This window comes from Helicoverpa zea, chromosome 21 (genome assembly GCF_022581195.2).
Source record: "Helicoverpa zea isolate HzStark_Cry1AcR chromosome 21, ilHelZeax1.1, whole genome shotgun sequence".
Lineage (NCBI taxonomy): Eukaryota > Metazoa > Arthropoda > Insecta > Lepidoptera > Noctuidae > Helicoverpa > Helicoverpa zea.
The window spans coordinates 1,767,371-1,780,599 of record NC_061472.1 but is presented as its reverse complement, the minus strand read 5'-3'; the positions used below and the strand labels follow the sequence as shown (position 1 = coordinate 1,780,599).

At 35.7% G+C, this 13,229-nt stretch overlaps 2 protein-coding genes across 3 annotated transcripts; both read right to left on the bottom strand.

Annotated features, from left to right (window-relative positions):
- Positions 1-2,899: 2,899 nt before the first annotated feature.
- Positions 2,900-6,484, bottom strand: LOC124640808 (protein tipE). 2 transcript variants are annotated; one of them, XM_047178739.1, is made up of 2 exons: positions 5,715-6,484; positions 2,900-4,919 (listed from the first exon to the last, which is right to left on the bottom strand). In XM_047178739.1, exons 1-2 carry the CDS (start codon positions 6,482-6,484, stop codon positions 4,868-4,870), a joined length of 822 nt encoding a protein of 273 aa, XP_047034695.1. In that variant the 3' UTR covers positions 2,900-4,867. The 2 variants fall into 2 exon arrangements, with proteins under 2 accessions (XP_047034695.1, XP_047034696.1); XM_047178740.1 differs by lacking the exon at positions 2,900-4,919 and adding an exon at positions 5,398-5,446.
- Positions 2,900-8,697, bottom strand: LOC124640807. Its single transcript, XM_047178738.1, has 3 exons — positions 7,109-8,697; positions 5,715-6,574; positions 2,900-4,919 (listed from the first exon to the last, which is right to left on the bottom strand). The coding sequence occupies exon 1, from the start codon at positions 8,421-8,423 to the stop codon at positions 7,119-7,121; it is 1,305 nt and encodes a 434-aa protein (XP_047034694.1). The 5' UTR covers positions 8,424-8,697; the 3' UTR covers positions 2,900-4,919; positions 5,715-6,574; positions 7,109-7,118.
- Between the last annotated feature and the right edge of the window lie 4,532 nt (positions 8,698-13,229).

Sequence of the window (13,229 nt, the reverse complement as noted above, 5' to 3'; positions counted from 1 at the left end):
CTCTTCAATCGTCAAGGCCACATATTCAGTGGCTGACCAATCAAATATGTATCAGTTACCAGTCGGCCTCATTGTGAAACCCATGAATTTCATTTAGATTTAATACTTTTAGGAAACTTGCGTCTTTTTAGATGTTTTGATTTTAATTAACTTCTATTTTTTATGGTAGCTTTATCGGTTTGTGTTTTCGAGTTGCGTCATTAATAACGTCCTTCTAAGGAATCTTTGAGTTTCTCGTAGAAATATTTTTACATCAAGGTGTAATTGGCTATCTGCTGTTTTTTTTTTTAATTAGGGAAATAATAAAGGTGGAGGAGAATGCAGACTCGTTACGTGACCTCAATTAGTCTGACTTGAGAGTCATTTCCGAATGTACATGGTTAGCCGTGGCTCTTGACCAACAACCACCACCAAAAAAGCGAAAGACATTATCAAGCTTATCATCCTGCTGCCCTATTCGAAATCGTTGCAAAACTTTATTTGAGGTCGGCACAGCATGCCCTCTTCTCCATCTAACTTCATCTCACAATTAACATTCATTCCAACCATATCATCTTTCACACAATACATCCATTGTGTCTTCCTTCCTCTATACATCATGAAGCTGTCTCCACAAATTGTTGGCACAGTCCAAAATGCCACCAGTTCTGCCATGTTCTGAATATTTCCACATAATGTGATGGCGTTACGTAGACCCACGGCAATGCAGTGAAACGCAAGCCGCCGTGCCATGTGAGGTCGTTCAACCCTTTTAAAATACTGGCAATTCTGTTTAAGGGTTTGATTTTTGTGGGGGAGAGGAGCGACTAGCGATTTTGACCGACGTGGAGAGCTGTAGATAGGGTCCTTATTGTTGGATGAGCTTGTTACAGTAACTGTTATGTATAAGATATTTTGGCTTAAAACAGACGTGATCACATGTATTTTTATTCTAAGGTCAGAGCTAAACCCAAAGATGAGTTATCTTATAGCAATCCTTGGTGATAGAGAAATCATGATCATCATCGTCCTGCTTTCATCATCTTTTAATTTGAGGTCGGCGCAGCAGCATTGTTTCTTCTTTCTTCTATCTGAAATCATTTACCCACACTAGTCACCCATAAAGTCACCAAAGAAATATTTTAATGTTCTTCAAATCAGGCAAAATATTTCATTTTTCATTTCACCATTCGGTATTACTCTTAGAACTTTGCGAAAGTTCTGCGAAAAACAAGAACTGGCTGATTCATGGCTACAAAATAGTCCCGTTCATATTGGATGGCAATATTGTGCACTATTACGTTCCTCTTCCATACATACACTCTTGAGACTTTTCGAGACAATAGGCGTAAATTCTTAACCGCTCCGTGTATCACCCTGCCATGAGCCCAAAGGTGCTAAATTATTACTTTTTATCGATCCAAGGCAGGCATTTTTATATGCCTAGTTTTGCCTAGGCCGGTAAACTAGTAAATTGTTTGATGTCTATCTACAGAAATAAATAATGAATTAAACTACGTATGTGAATACTGAATTACTTACCTATTTTATTTAAATAGGCTATTTGATTTCTATTGGATTCATTATACGGTATTTTCAGTACTGGATGATATTAGAATGGTAAATAAATGTTATGTGAAATGCTAAACTACATCATACATTAACGTGACAGTTTGAATGATATCATTTCACGTCAAATTACTGGATTGATTAAGCTAGCTATACTTACTTTAATTCCTGGTGCGGGAAGTCGTTTCCTCAGGACTATACCTACTTTGTGAAGCTAGGGGGAAGGGTTACTCACTGCTAAATTATGTTCTTTATCAATAATAGAAAGACCTCTTATGAATAAATAATTTAACTGTCATGCTCACAGTGAAGATCGAGTCTTGAACTTGTATCATATAGAGGAAAGATACTAAAATCTCTTCATTATTGTAGGCATAATGAGGTACCTATCTCTAGTACCTGAAATTATCATTATCAAAGCTCCTACTGGCGTTCCATTGTTTCCTATAGACAGAATGGGATCAACAACCGTTGGCAGTCTTTGGGGATATTAGCTATTGGATTTGGATTACGCTAGGATTTGACTGGCGAAACTCTTATCCTTTCCCGCACTTTTATGGGCCAAGACCATCGTGTCACGTCGAATTCCTTCGTGTTTCGGTAGACATGTTAACCTGATGGGTCAATGCTGTCATTTGGACATCTGATTAGGATAGTCAAAACAAGAATGGTAACCAGTCTTACAGTTATTAAATGTATCGAGTTGCTCAAGTAATTGGCTTAAGGAGATCAGAGGCATTCGCTCATAGTAGACTCTTGATCATGAATACGTTGGCTAAAACAGTGACATCTGTTAAAATTCTATTGAACATAATTATATAGTTCACTGACACAGGACTACTCCGTGAGACTACTACAGTAATATTTATTTGGATACAACTATGTAAATTACTCGTTATATTAGGCTGGCTATTACCTCGGACAAAGAATCAGCATGGCGATCCAACGAGGTAATGCTGCCAGCCTCTTGGGCACGCTCCCAGTTGCCAGCGATGGAGACGAATTTTTTGACGCTTTTTAGTTGTTTGTTTTTCTAGGATAGTTTTTGATATTTATTGTAAATATGTATTGTAAATATCTATGTAAATAAAATAAATACTTTAATGAACTATGTAACCATATCCATTAACCACCTGCAAATACGACGGATGCTATCTGACTATTTGCTATCTACCATGTTTCACCACCCAAAAATTGAACATTTCTGAAGTTGTTTTTTTGCAACTGTATTGAGGTTGTCAGACTGGCCGGTCGTTCTATGTTAAATATTTGAAAGCATAGGCTTTTTGTAGATAAACCATAATCGAAGGGACCAGTGGAAATAAGCTGTTAATTACAAAATAAAACAAAATTACAAAACAAGCTTTATTTGTCATTACACTTTGTGTTTTGTTGCAGTTTGATGCATCACTTGCGTTATTACCTAAAATCTAATCATTAGACTCCAACAAAACATTTATAATTATAATTATTTACATATAATTCACATTGAATAACATTTCGATTATACTTTACAAATACAATTTTAATGATTATAATTCAATAAAAAATATTTTTTGGAAAACAAAACAGTAAGGATAAATAATTTATATTTAGAACGATAGTTATAAATAAATATTAAGGTATTTTTAACACATTTACTACACACAAGAGATTGATTTAAATTTAAAGCTTTGAACAATATAATTTTAAATGTAATATCACAAAACGTGGCAGATTATTTACAACAATTTTTATTTTATTTAACTTAATCTTAATTAATTCTGGCTAATGAGAGAATAATAAGCTAAATGGTTAAACAATGTCCACATACAAGAGTATTTTAAAATTAGCTTAACAATAGTTTTTAAAATAATTAGATATTTCTGTAAACATAATTATTTTAAGTACAAAATACAAGAGAAACTTTATTTTTATAACAGTTGTGCTATATCCATTTATTTTACTTATAAACCTACCACTTCAAAGATGCAATTAAAATAATGTCACACTTATAAGCTTCTAATAATTTCTTTACAGTGAACTCTAAAAATTAAATTACATTTTATGACAAAAACATAATTATTACTTAAATAAAATACAAATAATTGAATCATTCACAATAAATTATTATTGTATGTACAATAATTATTATATTTTTCTACTTTAGGCGTGTGATAAATTCTTGAAAGTGTTTTCTACGTTATTATTTCAAAAATGAATTTATGCTTATTATCTTTTCTTTATTTATTGTTAATATTTTTTTCAAAATGCCGACGAAAATATTTATGACATCATTATTTTATTAAGGTACACAATTTTGAACATGATATTTGAATGATATTTTTTTCTATCTATGTTTAATTTTAATAATTATTATAAGTAAAAAATAAAATAATAATCACGCGTTTCCGGAAGCAAAAAATATAAAAAAGGACTTAATTATTATCCGGCATAGCTCAGTTTTAGAATAAAGAGACGTTGTTACATTATATTATTATTATTTTTTCATAGATATTCTTAAATGCTTTAAAGCGTAAGCCTTTTGCCCGCCAAAAGTCGTTATTTAGTAATACTGGTCTGATATTAACCCCTCCCCTATATTTGCAGCCTTGTAAGGTAATTGCACTTTCCTATTTTCGCAAATGCTCTATTGAAATGTTATAAGATAAGAATACTGGAAACACTATCGGTTGAAAGGTCAAAACTTTTATTTTACTTCTATTTTAAATAGTTTGCTCTTTAAAAAGATCAAAGGCCAAATGGATTTTGTCATCAGAACTGTGAAACGTTGGATTTACATCAACTGACGAATTGTATAATCCTACTCTAAAACCAATTTTATTAATACAAGAAGGTAAACTACAGATGAACCTATAATGAGCATAATTATAGTTTACTCACAACCTTCCAATATCAGGTAAACGTTTCAACCGATAGTAAATAGAATAAGTTATTTTAGTGTCAGATACTCGAGTTTAGTAGATAGATCTTGATAAAATTTGAAGGCTACGGAAATATGACGTAGACATTAGAGGATAATCACGTAAATACTACGAGAAGACTACGAAGCCCCACGCAAGAACTACGTAATGTCTACGTAGAACCATGCAAGGAGTACGTAGCAACTACGCAGCTACTACGCAGAACCATGCAAGAACTACGTAGCAACTACGAAGTGACTACGCAGAACCTTGTAAGGATTACGTAGCAGCTGCTTAAAATGCAGTATTTACGTGAGAACAATGTAGTGACTACGCAGAACCTCGTAGTTCTACAGCTGTGTGTAGCCTGCGGGGTTGCGGGGGGAGGCACGGCGGCGGGCGGCTGAAGCTCGGCGTCAGAACACATCATCGCTCGGATCGTCGTCCAACTCGCATAACAGTTTGCTGCTGTAAAAGAAATAATATAAAAGTTTAATATTTTTATGATTTTTTTCCATTACATGGTTTTTGGTTACATTTGAATTTAGACTAGAAAAAAGCAAATTGAGCAAAATATTAATTGGAAAGGTTTTCAAAAGACGAAATTGAAAGGCGAAACAGTTATTCATTTGTCTGGAGTTAAAATTGAAATTGGAAGGTAAAATAGTAGTACAGCTGTTTGGAATTCAAAATGCGAAATTATTGAAGGAAGTAGGTATTATTGATGTTTTTTTTTCTACTACTTGTTGTGCTAATATTTGCGTTAACTATTTAAAATCCTACTTGCAGTGATTTTTCCTGTGGGTGATATAGAAAGACCATTTTCTAGGACAAGAGTACCAGTGAACATTTTGATGAAAATAAAACTATGAAAATTGTAATTAAAATGGTATGTTATCCACACAGCACAGTGCAAAGTTCTAATATAAAACGTACTTGTTAAAACTATAATCCATTAAAACTATGTTGTTCCAACACCATACTTGAGGTAGGACCTGAAAGTCCAGTAATTTGCACTATTTATGTTTAAGTTACAAAAAAACCGTCAGAAATCAACAAATAGAACATTATTGTAGTACAGTAAATAAGTCTCGTCAACACCCATTCATTTCCAAACCAAACGGCATTAATTATTTTCTTGATAAGCTCTTGCAATATTGCATGTGATACAAAAGAAAACATAACTTATATGAAAAAAAAAAACTGTGGTTGTTTCCGACAGTAAAAAATCTACAAAAGGCAACAACTGACAAGAATACTTACTCTTCTTTACTCGCGAAGGATTCGGCGTGCACCCGTCTGTTACACGCCCTGTCGCAGCAACGACAGTGCCAATACGCGAGCACACTCAGGCTGAACACGAACACCGTCGTGGGTAGCACCAGGGCCAGGATCAGCCCCCTCACCGTCGACTCCCACGAGTACCTCGCCACCACCAGGTCCGACCTCGTCAAACTATAGTAGCACGGAAATATCTTCGGCGCCCTCGGACCCGCGTAATCAGTCGCAAAAACTGAACAATTCACCCTCGGCGGATACCCACAACCTTCAGGATTTATCAGAAACTTCAAATCAGTCTCGTCCCATTCAGTCGGCACTGGTGCATTCTCTACAAACGGTCTTCTAGATAAATTAACACGTATCTTATGACATTTAGTGTGGGCGGTCGTGCATCCTTCTCTGCACGACGCCCAGGTGCAATTAGTCAAAGTTTCAGCGTGAACGTGTTCAGATACGGAGCAGATACCAGCTTCTGGTACGAACTCTGCTAATATTGTCTGTATAGCAGGCTCGACGACGAAGGGTATCAAGAAGAGGAAAGCGAAGACTGCGAGTATGGCTGACGTTCCAAGACAGAGCGATGTGTAGAACTTGAATCTTTCAAAAAAGTGGGTTAGAAGCTGCTCCCTCGTTGGTTGTTCCAAAGACTTGAAGTCCGGGCTACCTGGTTCGGCAGACGCTCCCATAGGTAACGTCGACCTTTCTGAGGCTGCTGGTGATAGGCTCGCCCTGGATCTGCTCATAGTAGACATCTGGAGGGAGTGTCAGCCAGTTGAAAGCATTGCAAGCAGGTTAATCGTCTCTTAGTGAACTAGCCGGACCCTCACAAAGGAGGGGAACGCCTGGAACAGATAAAATTTTCTATTTAAAAAAACAATAACAGAATTACGAATTTAATTTTTGACAGAGAGTTAATATCGTAAAGGGAATGTTTAGGGAACAAACATATGATTATAAATGAAACCACCACACCTATCAACGATTTACTACTGACTGAAATCAAATCCATCAAAAATCTTAGGCGCTTAACTGGAAATGTTTGCCGCAAATCTCCCAAATTATCGCATTAAGTCTGTTACTTAAAATATTCAGCACAAAAACACCCTGAGTCACGAAACTATGTCAAGGACAGTACCTACGTATTTTGTCGTTGGTGCTATTGATTAAGCTAAAACAAGAGTATACGGACTTTTGCTAATGAATTATGCATTAACATTGATCCTTTACGTTTTTCTAGCTAAGCGCTTAAAGGCTCAGATTTAATTATGTAACAATGAACGCCATGGCACGAATGGATATAAGTATACGTTTTACATAATGTAGTTTAGTTTTAAAGTAGCATGTTTTATAATTGAGGATTAATATGATTATCTCACGTGACTGATCTCAGAGTGGAGAAACAGGATCGTTTGGATGCAATTGCATATCAGCCTGACCACCAGCGCAACCCTTAAATCTCATCTTCGCGTCATCACCAACTTCAATGGTCCGTTGACACAACATCAGAGTTATACAAGACACCACAACCAGCACTGTCGGAAGCACCAAAGCTACTAAGAACTGGCGGTAAGTAGTTTCTAGATCAAATCGGGCTACAACTGTGTCAGGGCTATTCTCCATATAAAAGCAAGGGAATCTTGCTTTAGCGTTGTGGTCAGTCCCATCACGACCATAATCTTTCAAGAATTCTTTACATTCATCAGCCAGAGTATTGACACATCCTTCCAGGTTTATCATCAAGCGGCTGTCATTAGCTAGAGTCAGTTCCACTTCCGATGGAGCGATTACTCGATTTGGTGTTGCTCTGGATTGATATAGGTACTGTAAGTATGTAAAGTTAGTCAAATCAGCGATATCAGTGCGAGGCAGTAAGGCAGCATTAATACAATCAATAGCAACTACTCCCTGAGTTCCATTGTGAACCGCATGACATGATAACATAAGAACTTCTTCACCAGAATCAGTCCAAACTATTTCACCTTTATCTTCCTGAACTAATTTCGCACATCTTGCTAAAAACACTCTGTCCCCACTTAAAACTATCACGTTCTTGTTACGGGTAGGAATGTCGACGCATCGGCGGTCACAATTGTACGGTGTTCTTATCCTTCGACAAGTGCCTCTGTTACACGAGAAAAGTCCATGTACGTCTATACAAGTAATTTTCCCTCTTCTACCAGAACATTTTAATGGTGGATCCGTTTCTCTGAAGGCGCACTCGAAGGCGTCTGTTATGTTGATACATTTCCCTTCAGTACAGTTGAATGTACCAGTCAAGTTTTTACATTCATCTCTGATGCAGTGGTACTTCTTAGCGTTTTCCTGATCGATACCAAAGCAGGTTTTGTTCGCAGCACTTCCACATTCAGACAAAAGTAAAGACGTTCCATTCTTCCTGACGTTGACGTAGATCTGGATGCAGGCGCCTGAGGTCTTGCTGAGGCACCACTCACCACAGGATCCCCAGTCACAGTTGTCTTTGTTAATCGCCCGTGTTGTTGTGCACATAATCGGGGTAGGATCGATTCCGGACGCGATGGCTCGAGTGTAAGGCATGTAGATGGCCACAGTTAGGTATACTAAGGACACTGCACTGAGCACTGCTGTCATCTGACAGATGCATATTGTTCCACATATTTTTGTATCCTGTGGAGGAACCACGAGATCTTCGACGGGTGTCGGTTTCGGCATGTCGTCGACTTCCCACCCGCGTTCTATGACCACTGACGTAAATGTTGCTTATTTGCGCATGCGTGGTGGTGCGATCGATTTGACGCTGCAGTGCGGACAACTTCGGTGGTAGGGACTTTTTTTATAAACATGTCAACGTTCGGAAGGTATAATTATAAAATATGTTCACGCAATGGTTTGAATGAGGCGAACTCCTGTGCAATTTATATTGAGAGCACTGATGTTGATTGGAGTCTAAATTTAGAACGGATGTTATATACTGAATGGGAAGATAGTTTTGATCATTCAAAGGACTTGTAAACAAAGTATGCGTCACGGTTCAGAGCTAGATATTTTCCACTGTAGTTTTTACTAATTACGAAATTCTTATGCTTCGGAAATATTTTATCGCGTATTCTAGTTAGCCTAATAGCAATCAGTCGCAATCAACAGGTTTTTGTTATATTACATTATGTTTATAATTTTACACATAATTCCATAGTATACCATAATTTTCTAGTATTTCTTGGTCGTTTCATAGTGAAATTCTTTATTTCTCGGATTAAGCCCTTATAAAACCGCTTTAGCTGACGGTTCTTACATATTACGGCATTACTTTTCATTATGCTTTTACAGATACATAATTTTATATAAAATATTATTTGCACAATCATTATTTTGTAGAATTGATGCACACTCATGATAAAACAGTAAATTGACACAGTAAAATTACACTTACCAAGCAAACACGCTACCCGATCTCCGACACCAAAACAATCAATAGAAAAACGTTTAAAACGACTAAAATACCAACTTCTTTACAAAAATCGCACCTTTTACAAAACTTGAGTATTATTGTTTTATCACAGATGATCTTAGTTTAATTTGTATTGTTAAAAATGTACGTTTTTCGCGTTGCTGTGTGTTATTTTCTACTGGCGTGAAGTTGGTCAGAGATGGAGCTGCGCAATGCGGAGTTTCTGTACCAGACTGAAGTTGGGTATTGTCTGTTTACTGCATACAAGCTTGGAGCTGAGTTTATGAAGTTTCTTTATTCAATTAAAGTTTTTAGGTACAAGTATTTCTTCAATTAAAATGGTCATAACATGCTGGGAAGATTTTTTAACCTATAGGAAATGGAATTATTTTGCTTTTTACTTTGCCCTGACATTACTGCGTAAAATATTCTTAGAATAGTAGAAGTCCTTTGTAACATTTATTACAGACAAAAATATAATAAATTAAATAAGAGGTAATCAAAATTGGTTATAAATAAGGGCTCATCTCTGTCAAAGCGAATTTTGAAATAGAGTATTCTCTACTCGTGCATCAATTAGGATATATGTACATTAAATTGTTTGTTATTGATTTATCAGAATAAGAAGTATGAAGTACTAATAAATCGTTTATGCCTTTTGACACTAGCACACTAGCTGTATATTAAATAAATGTATTTGTATTTAAAATTGCTTCAAAAAATGGGTCGAACGAGTTCTTAACCATTGGTGTGGTATTTAACTAAAATCGAATAGGTACATTAAATGACTAAAAGGCAACAAAAATATATACCTATAAAAAAAAATACTCACCACTGACACGAACCACAACACAAACACTCGAAGCCATCACAAAAATTTCCAATTAACCGACCAATTATTATTTTCCAATTAAAAAATAGGAATTTCCAATTAGTTCCGAAATTTATTTGTTTACATTTTTAGCCTCGGAACCGGAACACCGTTTTAGCGCGATGTCCAAAAGTTTATGTTTTTAAGGTTAAAGTTGGATTCCTTTGCGCATGCGTAGTACAGTGCCAAAATTTCCTACGGTTGTATTTACTTGGTTTGCAACGTTTTCATCGACTTTCTCCAAAATATTGCAGTTGGAAGATATATTGGTATTGATGTGGTGTTTGAAGATATTTTTTTGTATGAGTTTGCAATTTTTTGGGTTTGTAAATTGATGCATTTTTATTTTAATCATTTAACAATTTATTTTCTATAGTTTAGATTGTTTATTCAAATCAAAAAAATAATTAAATCATGTTTAAATTCAATCAATTACGTAGTTATTTACAAGTTATTAAAACATGTAAACTGAAAGGTAAAAAAAGGAAAAATTGACGAGTCAAAAACATGTCTATTTTTATTATTAAAATTAATAAATTATTACTTCCACTTTTAAAAGTTAGTAATTTTAAAATTTTTCATTTTGATATTTCGTCAATAAAAGACCTGTTTATTTTTAATGATTTAATTTACAAAAACTACTTCTGTTATGCACGGCCTGAGGTAAGAACTTCGGTCGTAAAGATCTTCTATTATTTACGGCGTACATTTCCACTGAACTTTAACTCCCCCACTCAATCAATTTCATAGAAACTGCAACACATTTAAACGTAAAATTTAATACCGACACGAAGCCAGTAAACTACAATCAAGATGGCCTCCGTTACAAACGTAGGCCGATAACAGCCTATTTGCAGTAATCTTGAATCTAGACGTTAACTATAAAATCTTCCTTTATAAGCTAGCATTTAACCCATGGTTTCATCCTGCGTCCTTTTTCTCAGGCATCATTAGTACTAAATATAATCACATTCATTTATTTTACAGTGCATGTGTGACAAATAGTATTGGATGTTATAATATTGTTATTTCCCAAGATTTTTGATATTGACGCAGTATATTTTCTAGAACTCTTTTATCTGCAGTCACTTCACAATTTAACTCAAAAACTCAAAACTTATTTATTTTTGCAAATATGGGTACATGTGGTTCTTATATTCGATCTTCCACAAAAGCACCAACACATTTTTATAATACTAGTACGTATAGTGAGTAAGGAAGTATTATAAACATTTAAAGAGGTACCTACTGGATGAATCCTACTAAACTGGTAAAATGGACCTTGTAGCAAACTAGATAAAACCATATTGTTATACAAGGCATTGACAGTGTTTAGTGATTTTATTAACTAGATTGCTCCAGACTATGATAGCGTGGAAAGATTCTATCGCAAGTGGCTGTACCTATAGTACTTAGTTTTTGCGTTTTCACACGCGCCCAGTGAAAACTGCCAAGATAATAAGTAGCCTGTGTCCTTCCTCAATACATGGGCTACCAAATACTGAAATATTTTTTCACATAGGTCTTGCACCTAATCTCTCTCCGGTGTCGTAACAAATTGCCATCCTATCGTTCCATGGCGGTCTATGAATACTTAGAGTATGTGTAAACACAACGCATATGTTTGTGCACTACAATAATGTCCTGTGCTGCTGACTGATCTCCTAAGAGAGAATAACCGCCGCGGCCGAGAATCATACTGATTGCCATTAAAACAAATATCGTGTGTTCTTCAACTCCCTTATTCCTTAGAACTATAGCTATTAATAAAAACACTAAGATTTCCTACCGTTAACAATGGATGTCACCCTCATCTGAGTATTGTATACTTATATTACCTCACGTTTCATTGATCTAATCCGGCTAATCATTGTTGAATGTTTTCAACACTGTGGGAACTAGTACCAAGGGCTTGTAAGCCTGAGATTGATATTCAAAATACCACCTATATTTTCAGATCCAATCAAATATAAAATAGTTAACTGAAACTTGGCTGCAAAACAGCACTTTTTGAACGTCGAAAACAAAAGACAGTCCCTAAAACGCCCACCCATCACCACTTCCTACGTATTTTTGCTGAGAAGAAGTGGCGCAACAAACTCCCGAGCAACAATACAGAATATTACTATATAGATGATGATAAGCCTACTCTCATCATCTGCCTAGCCTTTTCCCAACTTAGTGGGATTCCAGTCTAAGAAGATGCAGCTGAGTATCAATGTTCTATAAGCAGTGACTGCTCATCTTTCATAGCATATTAGCTAGAAATAGTTGGCTAATATGTATAAGCTCAGTAATATCCTATAAACACTTTTTTATAGAGAAATATTAATAAAATAACTTTTCTTTTTTTTAACGACGTCAAAAATCATCAAATGACCCCTCCCGCTGTGGGTTAGCAGCGGCGAGGGAGTGTCAGACTCTTACTGACTAAAAACCGTCGTGTTCCGTCGTAGGCCTTTTTATGTGCCAGGACCGCGGTAACTCTTTCGAACAACCCGCAGCCCCGGCAGGCCTTGGCCCTACTGGCTCCCGCTGGGGTTGCTGACATCTCTTAATAAAATAACCTCACTTTTGCATTTTTAATCTCAGTAAGGCTGTAACATTGAAAACTCAAGCCAAACTAGTTTTTACTTTATATTTGCTTTTAATTTTATAGTTTATGCTATAATTATAACTCTTTTACTTTATAGGTACTAAAGAGCCAGATATATCGTAAAAATACGTCCTTTAAATATACAAGAACCTTTTATAGAGATACAATAACTATGAATTTTATCTATGTACCTATCTCTATGCCTTACATCTTTATAGATTTACCCGTTTTACCTGAATTGCCTAAAAATATAACAAGTTGCTTTTTTGCTGTACATTATTAGAAAGGTTGAAATACTTTGAAAACTAATTTTAATACTTGGAATGAAAAAATAAGGAACAAAGTGGCAATGCAGCTAGCCTGTTGGGTACACTGCCAGGAGACAGCGATGAGGACCAATTTTTAAACGCCCTTTAGGTATAAGTTCTAAGTTTCTTTTACATAAACTAGCTTCTGCCCGCGATTTCACAAGCGTCCTGGATGATGACAAAAACTATCCTATATCCTTCTCCCGGACCTAAGCTATCTATACCTAAGCCCCTCTAATTTTCAGCTCAGCCATTCTTGAGTTATAAAATGTGTAACTAACACGACTCTCTTTTA

Coding starts and splice junctions, on each gene's coding strand:
- LOC124640807 (XM_047178738.1), bottom strand. CDS start 8,423: ATGCCGAAACCGACACCCGTCGAAGATCTCGTGGTTCCTCCACAGGAT.
- LOC124640808 (XM_047178739.1), bottom strand. CDS start 6,484: ATGTCTACTATGAGCAGATCCAGGGCGAGCCTATCACCAGCAGCCTCA. Junction 4,920..5,714: donor TCCTTCGCGAGTAAAGAAGA/GTAAGTATTCTT, acceptor TTTCTTTTACAG/CAGCAAACTGTTATGCGAGT.